Source organism: Molossus molossus, unplaced genomic scaffold (genome assembly GCF_014108415.1).
Source record: "Molossus molossus isolate mMolMol1 unplaced genomic scaffold, mMolMol1.p scaffold_m16_p_8, whole genome shotgun sequence".
NCBI lineage: Eukaryota > Metazoa > Chordata > Mammalia > Chiroptera > Molossidae > Molossus > Molossus molossus.
This window is the reverse complement of record NW_023425402.1, coordinates 105,645,950-105,659,868: the sequence shown is the minus strand read 5'-3', so window position 1 is coordinate 105,659,868 and position 13,919 is coordinate 105,645,950. Positions and strand designations below refer to the sequence as shown.

The following is a 13,919-nucleotide window of genomic DNA, read 5'->3' as shown; positions in this document are numbered from 1 at the left end:
GGCACTGACTGACCTTGTGATTATAAAGGCTCCACCTCCTAATATGGTCACATTTGGTGTTGGGATTTCAACATATGAATTTGAGTGGCAGAGGACTCAAGCATTCACCATTCATTTCTGGTCTGTCTCCTCCACGAGTGTGCAAGCTCCACAAGGGAAGCAGTTGCCTGTCTTGTCCCCTGCTGTAACCACACAGATAAAAACAACCCCAGGGACTCAATAAATACTTCCTAACAGAGAGATGAGATCTTGACTCTGCTGCCTGGCTGTGTCCCACAACTGCAGCAGAGTCCTGGGGAACAGAGTGACTATTAAAGCTCCTAGGGGGTTCCCATGAGCAGACAAGGCTGAGAACCACTCATCTAAGAACATAGCGGGGACCTCCCCACAGAACGGATTTAAAGGGGGTGCATGAGGAAAAGATCACTGCTCTCTGAGCACACGCCCTGAGCCCTGTTGCCTGCCACCTATCATCAGCACAACCAGAAATTCAGTGCTGCATATCAGATCCACAAGCTGGGAGGCCAGCGCGGGTGGCCAGATGTACCTCTTAGTTCTACAGATGTGGTGTCACCAATTTATCATGGAAATTCTGGAACAAACATCCAAGTTGTAGAAAAATGTAAGCTGGGGTTGTTCGTTGAGAACTGAAGTTTGAACTAAACTGAGACATCACATTATAATTTTGTCAGTTTTCAAGAATATACTTATCTAATCTGGGTTGAATTGAAGGCTTTTCAAAATATGCATCTTGAATCAGATATATAAGAATTTTTAAAAACCTTTAAACGCAATGTTAACAACTTGTAAATATGTAAAGCTCTTAGTGTGCTCAGGCTGCTATAACAGAGTGAGTGGCTTAAACAACAGAAATGTATTCCTCCTAGTTTGGGAGGCTGGAAGCCCGCGAACCAGGTGTCGGCATGGTCAGGTCCTGGTAAGGGCTCTCTTCCTGGCTGGCAGGTGGCAGCCTTTACACAGTTCTCACATGGTCTTTCCTCAGTGTATGTGTGGGAAGAGAGATTTCGCCTCCTTTTCTTATAAGGCCACCAATCCTATCGGATGGGGATCCCATGCTTACAGCTTTATTAACCTTAATTACCCCTAAAAGCCCTGTCTCCAAATATAGTGACACTGGGGGTTAGGGTTTCAACATGTGAATTCTGGGGGACATAATTCAGTCCATAGCAAGCTCTGACAAAAGGTTCCTTTGGAAAATTTGTGGATTTTTGGGGAAAAAAAAAAAAAGGATTGGGAGTCTTGCTATCTATTATAAAAATACACACGGGTAATTTTGAGGAACATTATTTGTTAAGTTACTTGGAGGACACTGACAACAGTGGACTTTAAACATTGCAGCGTAAGTCGCCAGGGCAGCCATTAGGCTGCAGATTTCTAGGCCACACTCCTCCCCCACTGAATGGGTATGAGGGGCAGGCTTAGAGCCTCGAAGGTGACCTGCAGGGAGGTGGGGAAACAATGATGTGGAGGCTTGACTTAGTCAATTTCTCATGAGAAATTCCTGGCTTCCCAGAGTCAAGCATCTTCTCCTCCTCTGAACTAGTTTCCGTAAACCATTCAGTTGGCAATTAGTCATATTCTGCCTTGTGACATGTTTTCTATTTTTGTCTTTGAGATATTTAAGTCTTGACTTTTTTTTATTGAACTTTTCTAGTGTTAGGTTGTCTTATCACTCAAAAGGGATTATAAACTGCTTGATAATAGAGACAGCTGAAGTTTCTTTGCGACCACAGGAGACTCAAGGATTGTGCACAAAGTAGGCACTGAATATGTGTTATTGACTTGCTTTGCTTTACAACATCTTCATTACAAAAATAAAACATCTCTTCCCCCAAAGGACTGTTAGCAATCGAGTCAGGGTGTGTTTGGCGTGGGCTGCTAAGTGAACACGGAGGAAGGGAGGTGCTGGGGCTCAGCCCGGCAGCACACCCATCTGCTCCTGCCCCATCCTTTAGCGGGAACATATGCACCGGGGACAGAAGCAAGCTCTTCATGTCAGTTCCCATCAGCACACAGTGTGAGTGTAGGTTTTGCATCACTGCATACACAGGAGGGACCTCAGTGACAATGACACTGGATGAGAAGGCATGATGCGCACTCAGATTCAGTGCGTTTCATGCTTCCCTCCCCTCCTTTGGTTACCTCTAATCATCAGTGGCTCCCTTCTTCCTCGGTCCCTTAAAACCATATTTTCCTTCTAAGTTCACATCTAGTACCCTCCTGGTTTTCTCGCTTTGCTTCCTTCCTTCTGAATCTTTCTTTCTTTCCTTTCCATCTGCCTCCCCACCGGGCCCCATTTCTCCTACTCACTCTCTTTTTCTTGATACTAGTTCATCACGAGTCAAAAAAATCCAGTTGAATACTGGAGTGGGCCAGTGAGGCCAAGGTTGAAAAAGCCATTGCACTCTGCCACTCGGATAACCCTGGTCATACCACCCATCACAGTGGCTTCAGGGACTTAACGAGGGGCACAGGCCAGTCTACTGAGGGGGAGAAAGAATGGGAGTTGAGATGTAGAAAGAGCAAGTATGAAACTAATGAGAACAGACCTAATATAACTCATGTTGTTTTAAGGTCAGGTGCTTGCCAGCCACTGGAGGTACAGAGATGACTCAGTTTCCTCCCCCAGGCCCTCAGAATTCGGGGGCAGACAATGCCCGTGTGCCTCTCAGGATCCCAGCAGCCCAACTGACAGGTGACAGGCATAGAGTCCAGTGCCACTCTGTCTGCTGTCAGTGCTGGGCAAAATTTCACAGAGGGAAGCAGAACGTTTGAGCTGACAGGGGCACTCAGGCCTCCATAGTCACTGGCTGAGGACACTGGACAAGCAGAGTCAGCACTAACAAAAGAACAGTCCTCCCCTCTAGAGGCTCACAAAGCAGAATTGTAGTGATAGCTGTGCAGGGAGCACCCTGAGTCCATCCACTGAGTAATGAAGCTCAGTAGAGGAGAGGGTTCTAGAAGGAAGCGGTGTTGATCATGCAAGCTCTTTATGAATGAGCAAGGAACTTTCCTTGGTAATCAGCTCAAAAGCAGTTCACAGTAGATCAGTGAGGGACAGAAGCAACACTGTAGCAGGAGGTGATGAGCAGGCTGAAGTTTGAGAATTTTAATTCTATCATTCACTGCCGGGGTGGGGGGTGGCAGAGACAGACCTCAGGTTGTCTCAACAGCACATTCGGGCCCTCGATGAACACTGCCCACTGGAAGAGGAACTTCCCACTCCAGAGCCCTGTGCCAGCTTCCCCTTCACTGACAGCCCCACCATGTGAAGCCTCATGGAATGCTGTTAAAAGCCCCATCAAAAAAGTATCTGTAGAGAATCATTAACTTCAACAGGAATTTGGAAATGGAGTAGCTCCAAGGATGTTCCCACACAGGCTCACATTCCAAAAATGGGCATTCTCTTTGCATGGGCTGTCGGTCATCGGTCTCGCTGGTTAGGGGCCCACCTGATTTGCCATCTGTCCGGGGGTCCATGATGACAAACTCCGGCCGCAGCTTGCTGATGCGCCGCCCCTTGAGGATGGGCACGAGCCCGCCCAGGTACTCCAGGTAGAGCGTGTAGCACGGGCCACCCACTTCTGGGTCATCTTCCGTGCGCTTCATGGTGCAGTGCAGACGCTCGTTGCCGGCTGAGGGGTAGCTGACAAAGTCTCGCATGTTGTTAGGGTCTGGAATTGGGGGCTGAAGGCAAGACATAGGAAAAAAATGAGAATGTGTGGGTTTCTCTGACAGAGCCCTGCCGGTGGCCTGATCAGGGTTAGCTATGCGGCATGGAATGGTGATTAGTAGCTCTGGGTGGGTGTCAGAATCTCCTGGGAGCTTTTAAAAAACACCTGAGCCAGAATCCCATCTCAGACAATGAAACTGCAATCTCTGGGGGGTGAGCCTGGGCATGTGTATCTTCTAAAAACTCTCCAGGTAATTCTAATGTGCAGCCGGGTTGAGAATTAACTGGTACAGAAGCAAGACTGTAAAGAACTTAAGAGAAAAAAAAAAAATCACAAAAGATTCTAAAACGATGTTTCAGGAAAAAAGTAACTAACAAGTCTATCTAATACTTAGAAGCCAAGACAGAATATAAAAAAGATAGAAAAGAACCTAAGGTTGGGGAGCAACCCACTCCTGAACAGCACCTGGCAGACACATGCCACACACTAGCACTGGAAACAGCAGTTTTCTGGTTATGATTGGTATAGACAGTTGACAGAGAGGGCTGGGTAGGGGTTGCTCCTGCTCAGCACAGTGGTGAGGATGGAAGCCCCTAAAATTGGACTGACCACTTCATAAGTAGCTATGGAGAAAGTTTACCCAACTTTTCGGATTGTGTTTTCTGCTTTCTCAAGTGGGAATGACGGTAACATCTGCCAGGAAGTCAGGATTGAATAATACAGACTGATCATCAGGATGACAGAGCAATCCAGCTCAGAGTACTGCCTTTGCCATGAGAAAGCTGATGCCCATTTCACAGGCCTATCTCTCATGGACACATTAAAGAGGATGCACGTGCAGAAGAACATGGCGGAACTCTGTGGAGCCGCACAAGTTTCCCACCCAGACACTCTTGCCAAGGGCAGACTTGCCTTCTGCGCTCCTGCTCTGGGATTCTCAGCCATCTTCCCTGTCTCTGCCCTCCTCTCTGCAGGGTGTGGAGGAGGAGGAGGAAGACGAGAAAGAGAAGGATGAAAAGGAAGAGGAGGAGGTGGAGGAGGAGGGAAGATGGAGGGCTCTACCTTGATGGTGGGAATGAAGGCAGTGGAGAGGTAGGAGCAGAGGCGGGGGGGCAGGGTCAGCTTGCTGACATCCTTATCTTCTCGAAGGGCGCTGGCGATGGCCTGCTGGCACAGCAGCTGCAGGCTGGACACCCGGTGCTCCACACGTACCACGTACAGGGCTGGTCCTGACGCCATCAGCAGCCTGGAGTCCCGGTGGCCCCAGCAGATGGAGATGATGGGGCGCTGCCAAGAAGTTAAAGGCAACCACACATAAGTTTTCATTCTTGTAAGCAAAGAAAGATCATGCATGTTTGTCTCAATCAATATAAAGTGATTTACTAGTATTTGAGACTATTTGTTTAAAAAAGGACAACAGAGAATGCTAAATACTGTATTATGAAAATTCAGTACTTTCATTGAAAAGTAGTCCAGAGTACAGAGTACAGAGTTTGACAAAGTTCTTTTACATGTATTTTCTCATTTACTTTAGTACCATCAAACCTAATGTTAGTGACGTTTCTACCAGATAATGCAATCAGCTTGGGGTACAGTAATGCAAATTCCTTACTAAAGTGCTCTTTATCTGGATCCCCAAATGACCAGTGGTGGTTCCCATGGCTTGGGCAGGTGGTGAGGAGGTGGAGCAGATGGCACTTTCCTTTTGTCCCTATAGGGAGCATTTTAGAGTCAAATCAACACTGGATTTGGGGCAGGAGCTGTGTGACCTGGGGGCTATTACATAACCCTTGCAAGTCTACTTTCTCATGAGTCAGAGGGAGCAGTGAGTATTAAAGGAGATGAAAGATGTCAAAGTGCTCCTGGGACCTTTCATAGCTCATAACCACACATGACCTCAAGGTGATGTTATTCTCAGCCATCCTCAAGGTGATGGGGCCGAGAGAAAGTCGAGAGCTAGCTGGAACAGGGCGAGAGAGGGGCACGCAGTTCCTGTGGTGGCCTCTCGAGTGGTTTGTGGCCATCACTTGCTTTGAAAGGCAGACTGACATCCAAACGTACAAGTAGAAACTGCTTGTGCTGAAAAAAAACTCAAAGCTCAGGGGTGCCATCTAAGTAAGATTAGCCAAGGAAGAAAGAAGTGAAGGGCTGTGATGGAGAGCAGCGAGAGAATTTGTTCACTCAGATGCAGGCAGATGGAGTTCTAATTTAATGAGGTCTTGAGGGGTTTCAAAGATGAGAAGTGGGGATACCAGATCTTTTAAATGAATGACAGATAGGGACAGAATTTTCACAACACTTTAGTAACAAACATCAAGATAAAAGGAACACATGAAGACACTTGCTTAAAATAGCCCCCAGTGTCAGCTAATCCTGGTTTCAACTTAAAAACAAACTGCCAGACTGAAGATAATTCCATGTCCATCATAGAGAGGACAGCAGCAGCCCCTGGAGAAGGACCATGGAGCTTGGAACTCAAGTCTGGGACTTTCAGAAACTTCTAAGATGAGCATCTTTACAAGAGGATCCCCCATAAAGTGAGACCCCATAGAAGGGCTGTTAATTCAGAGCAAGGCTACTCACTGATGAAGACAGTGCAGACGACACATAAAAAATACACAAACAGCCCAGCCGGTGTGGCTCAGTGGTTGAGTGTCGACCCATGCACCAAGAGGTCACTGGTTCGATTTCTGGTCAGGGCACATGCCCAGTTTGTGGGCCAGATCCCCAGTGCGGGGCATGCAGGAGGGGGCCAATTGATGTTCTCTCTCATCGATGTTTCTATCTCTCTCTCTAAAAATTAATTTAAAAAAATACACTAATAATTTTCTTTGGTTCCATCAATCCCCATAAGTGCAGGTCAGGACAGAGGTTCTATTAGTACCAAAATCATTATTAATCTTAAATACATACCACAGTCCCCCAACCCCAACCCTAAGCCTCCTAAGATATTTACAACCTAGAGCTCAAGTAATGAAGAACAGCTTTCAATGAGCACAACCTGACTGGTTGGAACTGGCTACAGAAATACCCGACTTCCTCCTCCTCCAACTTCCCATTACTTTGGAATCCTTACACCTTCCATGCCATGGTTACAGGGCAAGACTGCATATATTTATCCTCTAGTCCCCTCCCCCTCCTCCTAGTTCTACTTTCCATAGTAAACATCTCTGTGTAGTAGTTGATTATATGTTTTGGGAGGGTCTTATAATAAAATTATCATTATGATAAGTATGTATCACTTATATTTTTGTACAAAGGAACTTAAACCAAGTATACAGACCTTCAAACTGGATAAAAACCCTCAGTTTCTCCTTAATCCTTTTGGTCAAGGCTGATTTACTCAGAAACAAACCAAAACACGTCTGTAGAAAGGCAAATAGAGCAGAGGAGAAACAGGGCTGCATGAAGAGCAAATGGATAAGACAGGAATGAGTCATTGTGGCAGAAAAGAATCCATAGGTCGTGTGGGCCCACCAGAAGAGAGCTTAGCCAAGCAGCACTGTTAGAGGAGCACCCAGCTGGAGGCACATCTCAAAGGTGAGGAGGGCCGTGCTCTCCACACTGGGCATGGCACTGAGAAGCAAAACACAATTCTCCTCAAGGAGGAGGGAAAGGACTTGAGAGGACTGAAAACTAGAACAGTCAGAAAAGAGTTGAAACTCTTTAGCCTGGAGAAGTGAACCCTGCAGGGCCTCAAAGGAAAAACTTTATTTGTGGCACAGTGACCGGGAAGTGCCGTCTCCTAAGAGCTGGACAAGGACGCAGAGTCAAGCAATCTGGGGCACAGCATTCATTTACTTAATTCCAGCGTGGGTGTGTGTTTGTGTGTGTGTTCATCTAATTTAGTTCTCACAGTATATACTCCCTGTACAACAATAAGGTATAAAATAAATACTGGTACCTTTGCCATAATTAAGGTTGTATTAAAAAATAAGGAAGAATTGCCCTGGCTGGTTTGGCTCAACGGTTGGAGCGTCGGCCTGCGGTCCAGAGAGGCCCGGGTTCGGTTCCCGCTAAGGGCACGTACCTCGGTTGCAGTTTGTCCCTGGCCCTGGTTGGTCGTGCGGGTGGCAGCCACTCGATGTGTCCCTTCACATCGATGTTTCTCTCTCTCTCTCTCTCTCTCTCTCTCTCTCTCTCTCTCTCTCTCTTCCTCTCTCTCCCTCCCGCTCTATCTGAACAAAAAATGGAAAAATGTCCTTGGGTGAGGATAAAAAAAAAAAAGGAAGAATTCACAAATAGTGAGAGCTGCCACTCTTGTCTGAAGATTCTGAGGTAACCTGGATGCAGGAAAATTATTGTAATGAGGGTTGAGTCTGAGGCTGGGTGACAGAGCCATGATCTCAGGATCCCTTTAAATCCTGTAGGCCTGTAGAAAGTCCTTTTGTGTGGGATCTAATATATAGCATGGTGATTATAGTTAATAATATCCTGTACCATGTACTTGCAAGTTGCTAAAGGAGTGTATCTTAAATTTTCTCAACACAAAAAAGAAATAGTGAGCCCTGATCGGGTAGCTCAGTTGGTTAGAGCATTGGCCTGATCTGCCAAGGTTGTGGGTTTAGGACCTGGTCAGGGCACATATAAGAATTAACCAATGTGTGGGTGGCAGCCACTCGATGTGTCGCTTTCACGTCGATGTTTCTCTCTCTCTCTCTCCCTCTCACTCTATCTGAACAAAATATCGAAAAATGTCCTCGGGTGAGGACAAAAAAAAAAAAAAAAAAAAAGAATTAACCAATGAGCCCTGGCCGGTTTGGCTCAGCGGTTAGAGCATCGGCCTGCGGTCCAGAGAGACCTGGATTCAGTTTCCGCTAAGGGCACTACCTCGGTTGCAGTTTGTCCCCGGCCCTGGTTGGGTCGTGTGGGTGGCAACCACTCGATGTGTCGCTTTCATGTCGATGTTTCTCTCTCTCTCTCTCCCTCTCACTCTATCTGAACAAAATATCGAAAAATGTCCTCGGGTGAGGATTAAAAAAAAAAAAAAAAAGAATTAACCAATGAATGCATAAATAAGTAGAACAACAAATTGATGTTTCTCTCTCTCTCTACCGCCTCCCCTTTTCTCTCTAATATTAATCAATAAAAACAAAATTTTTTTAAAGAAATGGTGATTATGTGATGGAGGTGTTAGATAACAAAATGGTGGAAATCATGTTGCAATATATAATTGTATCAAATTCACATGTTGTATACCTTAATATACTCAGTGTTAAAAGTCAATCATATCTCAGTAAAGCTGGAGAGAGAGAGATTAAATACACACATGTACACATGCACAGATAAGTCCTTTTATCCCATGTCATCTTACTTTTTTAGTCTCATTCCCTATTAGTACTCATTTTCCTGTGCTGTTTACTGGTACTCCAGACTACAAAGGTCTGTAGTTGTGGAAATAGGAACGAGAATCAAAGTGCCAGTGGCTACCCGTGCTTGCAGACATGGGGTGTTGGGCTCTTACCGGAGCTAAGCCTTGACTTAGCTGCCCCACAATCAGCAACTTCTGCCACCGTCCTCTAGGACCATGGTGTGCCTGCCTGTAACCTCACCCACAGAATGCTCTCCCCTCCCTAGGACTCCCACCTCCTGGGAGCAACTGCTGCAGAACAGAAAAGCACCAAATGTTCAAGTCCAATAAATCTGAAGGCACTCCAGGGGACACACAAATCCAACACCCACAAGTTAATGCTTTTGTTTGAACAGCTGCTGTCTGCTAGGGGAAAACTCAGGTGTAAATCTGTGGACAATCTTTTTCTCAAATCACACAAAATAACCATTTATTTATTTATTTATTTATTTATTTATTTACTTACTTACTTACTTACTTACTTATTTATTTATTTATTTATTTAATCCTCACCCGAGGACACTTTTCCATTTTTTGTTCAGGTAGAATGGGAGGGAGGGAGAGGAACAGAGAGAGAGAGAGAAACATCGATGTGAAAGGAACACATCGAGTGGCTGCCACCCGCACAACCGACCAGGGCCGGGGACAAACTGCAACCGAGGTACGCGCCCTTAGCGGGAACCGAACCCGGGTCTCTCAGGACTGCAGGCCGACGCTCTAACCGCTGAGCCAAACCGGCCAGGGCTTTATTTATTTATTTATTTTATCCTCACCCGAGGACTTTTTTGTGTGTGTATGTGATATTTTGTTCAGATAGAGTGGGAAGGGGAGAGAGCGAGAGAAACATCGACGTGAAAGGAACACATGGAGTGGTTGCCACCATACAACCCAACCAGAGCTGGGGACAAACCGCAACCGAGGTACATGCCCTTAGTGGGAACTGAACCCAGGTCTCTCCAGACCACAGGCCAATGCTTTAACTGCTGAGCCAAACCGGCCAGGGTCAAAATAACTATTTTTATTTTTTTATTTTTTTTGGTACATACCCTAGCGGGAACTGAACCCAGGACTCTCTGGTCCACAGGCCGATGCGCCAACCGCTGAGCCAAACTGGCCAGGGCCAAAATAACCATTTTTAGAAGTGATGTATAGATCTGTGCAATTTTAACATTCAAATCCTAAGTTGCAGAAGGAAGTTCACATATTCTGTGTATCAAAATTAGAGGCAAAGAGCAAGAAAGTGAGTTGCCTTTTGGTGGGGTATTAAGTGAGATAGCAATCCAGTGCTTTGGTGAGTCTGATGGAACAGTGAGGGGCGTGGCTCAGGTGAAGGGGTGAGGAGTTAATGCACAGGCATAGCTTGAAGGTAGTGTGAGTTTGGGGTTAGACCATCGCAAGGTCAAGCAAGTTCACCAACAAAGTAAGTCAAAATCTTTTTGCTGGTGGAGGGTCTTGCCTTGAATTTGTAAAAAACACATCTAAGGAGGTCAATAAAGCAAAGCGCAATAAAGCGAGAGCAATAAACAAGGCACACCAAGGATCCGTACCTCCTCTCTCACTGCCAGTGCTGAGCCACTTAGAGGCGTGCAGGGTGGTTTGCTCCCGTTACTCCCCTGCCACAGCATGATGGAATGGCGTGCTCGAGGTCCAGTTTCAACCCCTATGGCATCGAAGACATGCCAAACACCTCCTAACCCTAGCTCCTGCCACTATACAATAGAGGCCATGCATCCACCCAGTCATTTGCTCATCTGTCGAGCTGCCAGTCAGTCCTTCGGTAAGATCTGGTGAATCACAGGCTCTAGGTGTGAGAATAAGATGAAATCCCCGCCTCGGCACTGACGTTCTAAGGTGGGAGGGGAGAGAGAGAAAGAACTGTGTCTGCCCAGACTACTGGACAGTGTCAGGTGGTGAAATGCTGGGACGTAAACTAGAGTAGGATCAGGGGTGAGAGAAGAGCAGGGAGGTTTTCCACAGAGGTCCGACCGAGATGAGCGAACTTACTGATCTATTTTTGAACTGGAATAAAAGCTTCTTCACTATATTACTATTTTTGTATACAGTAGTGAGTTGGGTGAAGTATTCTAAGAATTTAAGAGAAAGACAAAGCAGGGTGTCCTTTCCACATTAAAGATAAGCTGATCAAGCAGGACTGAAGTCAATAGACTACCAAAGGGTCAAAGAGAGAGAGAAAACTGGCTTGAGAGAGAGAAAACAAGGCCATCCAAGCACAGGGTCTCTGCAGAGGGGGCCCCGGGCTGAGGCCTGGCTACCCGGCCCACCGAGGGGTCCCATTCCTGTGAAGGTCACTGTAGCCTGTCCTTCCTTTCTGCAGCTCCCCTATGAGGGGAATCTCTGTCTTAGAGCAAATGCATTTCAAATGTCTAACAGCCCCCAGTAGAAAGGGATATTTAATATTTGTATAAAAGTGTGTCAAGAAGGAAAGCTTTGTAGAACAGTTCCTTTTCAAATAGAGCGATAAACTTTGTTGGTTGGAGCCATAGACAGTTTTGAATATTTAAGCTATAATGATGTGGCCACCAACTAAGTTAAATAAAAGCTAGCTCAGGATTTAGTCACCCAAATCTTACAGTTTTAAAAGAATATGCCATTTTGTATTTTGTAAGCAGATAACGTGGGGAAGGACTTTCTCATCTATTTACAACAAAAAGGAAAAGCACACCTATGGAAGCTTCATGAGAACAGGTAGAATTAAATCCTCAACAAAGAAGGCAAACATCCTTTTGCTAAAGGACTCTCCTTCAAGAGCGTAGAAGTCTATGACCATAAATGCAATCTCTTATTTGATTCTTTAGTTCCCATACCTACCTACCTTCTTCTTCTTTCTCTCTTAATTTTTTACCCAAGGTTCTTACATCAATGATTGAAACCTTATAGAATATAACGTGACCCCTCCTACTTGCCTTTAATGCAAGAAAAAGTTCATAAAGCTAAAAAAACTAAACGACTGACCGACCAACCAACAGACCCAATTTACTGAAACCAGCAAGCTTCAGTCAGTAGTGCTAACTCTGAAAATCTATGTCAGATAATCAGATATGCTATTATATATACATGGTCACAAATAACAGCTATTGAGATAAATTATAGGATTTCAAATTACCACAGGTAGGAAGGAAAGGAAAATAAATTATAGTGTATTTCCTTAGAAAAGCTTCAGCCACAGGCATCACTATTATGAATAAATCAGGAGAATCAATTTTAAAGCCGAGGCTGCCGCAAGTTTGTGCTTGGGAATGGCTTTGTACACAATCACCTACAATCTAATTAACTTGGAAATAAATTATCCAATGTAAACTACATTAAATTCTTTTTAAAAACAGTTCAATAAATTGCCTAATTTCCTTCCTGCTATAAAGATGTCCCTGCCTTTGGACTCCTTAAATAGCATAGCACAGATAACATGTGACTTTAGAATCATTCCAGACAAGAGAAAGTTGGTGCTATATATATATAATTAATATTGTGCTTGATTTTTAATAGCATCATTATTCAACTTTATATTATTGAGGCAATTTTTTCAATGGTTGAAACAAACTTCCAATGGGGAAAAAAAAAGATTAAGATGCTGAGACACTGTAAGGGTAATTTTCCCCAAAGAAAGATCAGCCAAGCCCCTCTATTATTCTCAAACCCAGACAGTTTAAATTCAAGACCTATAATAATTTCATACTAAAGCTGATGAGAATTTTTTTTCCTTTACTGATTGTAGAAAGAAAGTGAGAGGGAGGGAGAGACAGAAACATCGATGAGAGAGAACATTGACTTCCATCTCCTGCATGCCCCCCAATGAGGATCGGGCCCACAACCTGAGCATGTGTCCTGATGGAAAGCAAACCAGCGACCTCTTGGTGCATGGGTTGACACTCAACCACTGAGCCATATCGGCCAAGCGCTGATGAGAATTTTTGCACTGGTTAAGACCATTATATTCTAGACACAATGAAGATCAGAAAAATGAAGAAAACATGGTCTTTGACTTCAAGAAAATAAAACAAGTAGACAAAAAAGTGTAATATATGACAGAGGTATTAAGCACCCCAAGGGTTCACATAGAAAAGAAGAAGGGTCGAAATCAGTTGCCAGATTTACAAAAGATGTGACTGGTCTGCATTAAGAAGAATTTTCCCAAGCTGAGATGGCAGAAAGAAATATTCCCTGAAGAGGAAACAGAACGCTGCCAGGAAGGGTGCCCTGAGTCAGACAGAACAGTGGACAATGTTGCATGCACTTGTGTGTCTGAGCACTACAATTCACAAACATTCTAATAAACACGAAAGCCTTGTTAACTCAGAAAGAGCTGAAAATTCCCATCCTCTCCTACTTGTCCTACAATTAGGCTATACATAGAAAGCTGGTATGAGATCTGACTGAGAAAGGCACAGAGCCTACTGGTTCATACAACCAACAGAAAGAACTAAAGAAAGCATATGATGACAACTTTCCATCCATCAATTCACTGAACCAGTATTTACTGAGCACCTACTATGTGCCAGGCAATGCACTGGCAGAAGGGTCAAAGTGTAAACAAGGTTAACTCTCCTTCAATCCCAAATATGCGGGGACTCCAGTACCTATGCTTATTTTTCCACACTCGTTGGCCTCATGCTAATGGCCTCAACTCAACTCCATTTTAGCTCTTCCCTGTTTTGTTTGCTTCATCACTTAAAACTACTTCACTTCTAAAATAGGAATAGGAATCTGAATTTCCTATCCAACCACAGATTCCCATCCTATGTTCATCACCTCCTCTTGAACATGCTTTATCATGACTTCACCCCTGTCTTAGGTCATAAAGCATCTACCTACCTACTCAGATTTCATAACATTCCTAGTAGTTCCTAAATCTTCTA

General features: G+C 44.7%; 1 protein-coding gene across 2 annotated transcripts in view; it reads right to left on the bottom strand.

Moving 5' to 3' along the window:
* Positions 1 to 13,919, bottom strand: part of TULP4 (TUB like protein 4) — a 241,134-nt gene that overhangs the window by 19,682 nt on the left and 207,533 nt on the right. For both annotated transcript variants that reach the window (XM_036247847.1, XM_036247846.1), the window contains exons 8-9: positions 4,758 to 4,982; positions 3,474 to 3,708 (exon numbers count right to left, since the gene is read on the bottom strand). In XM_036247847.1, the coding sequence (XP_036103740.1) occupies positions 3,474 to 3,708; positions 4,758 to 4,982 (460 nt within the window). The remainder of the gene's footprint in view (positions 1 to 3,473; positions 3,709 to 4,757; positions 4,983 to 13,919) is intronic.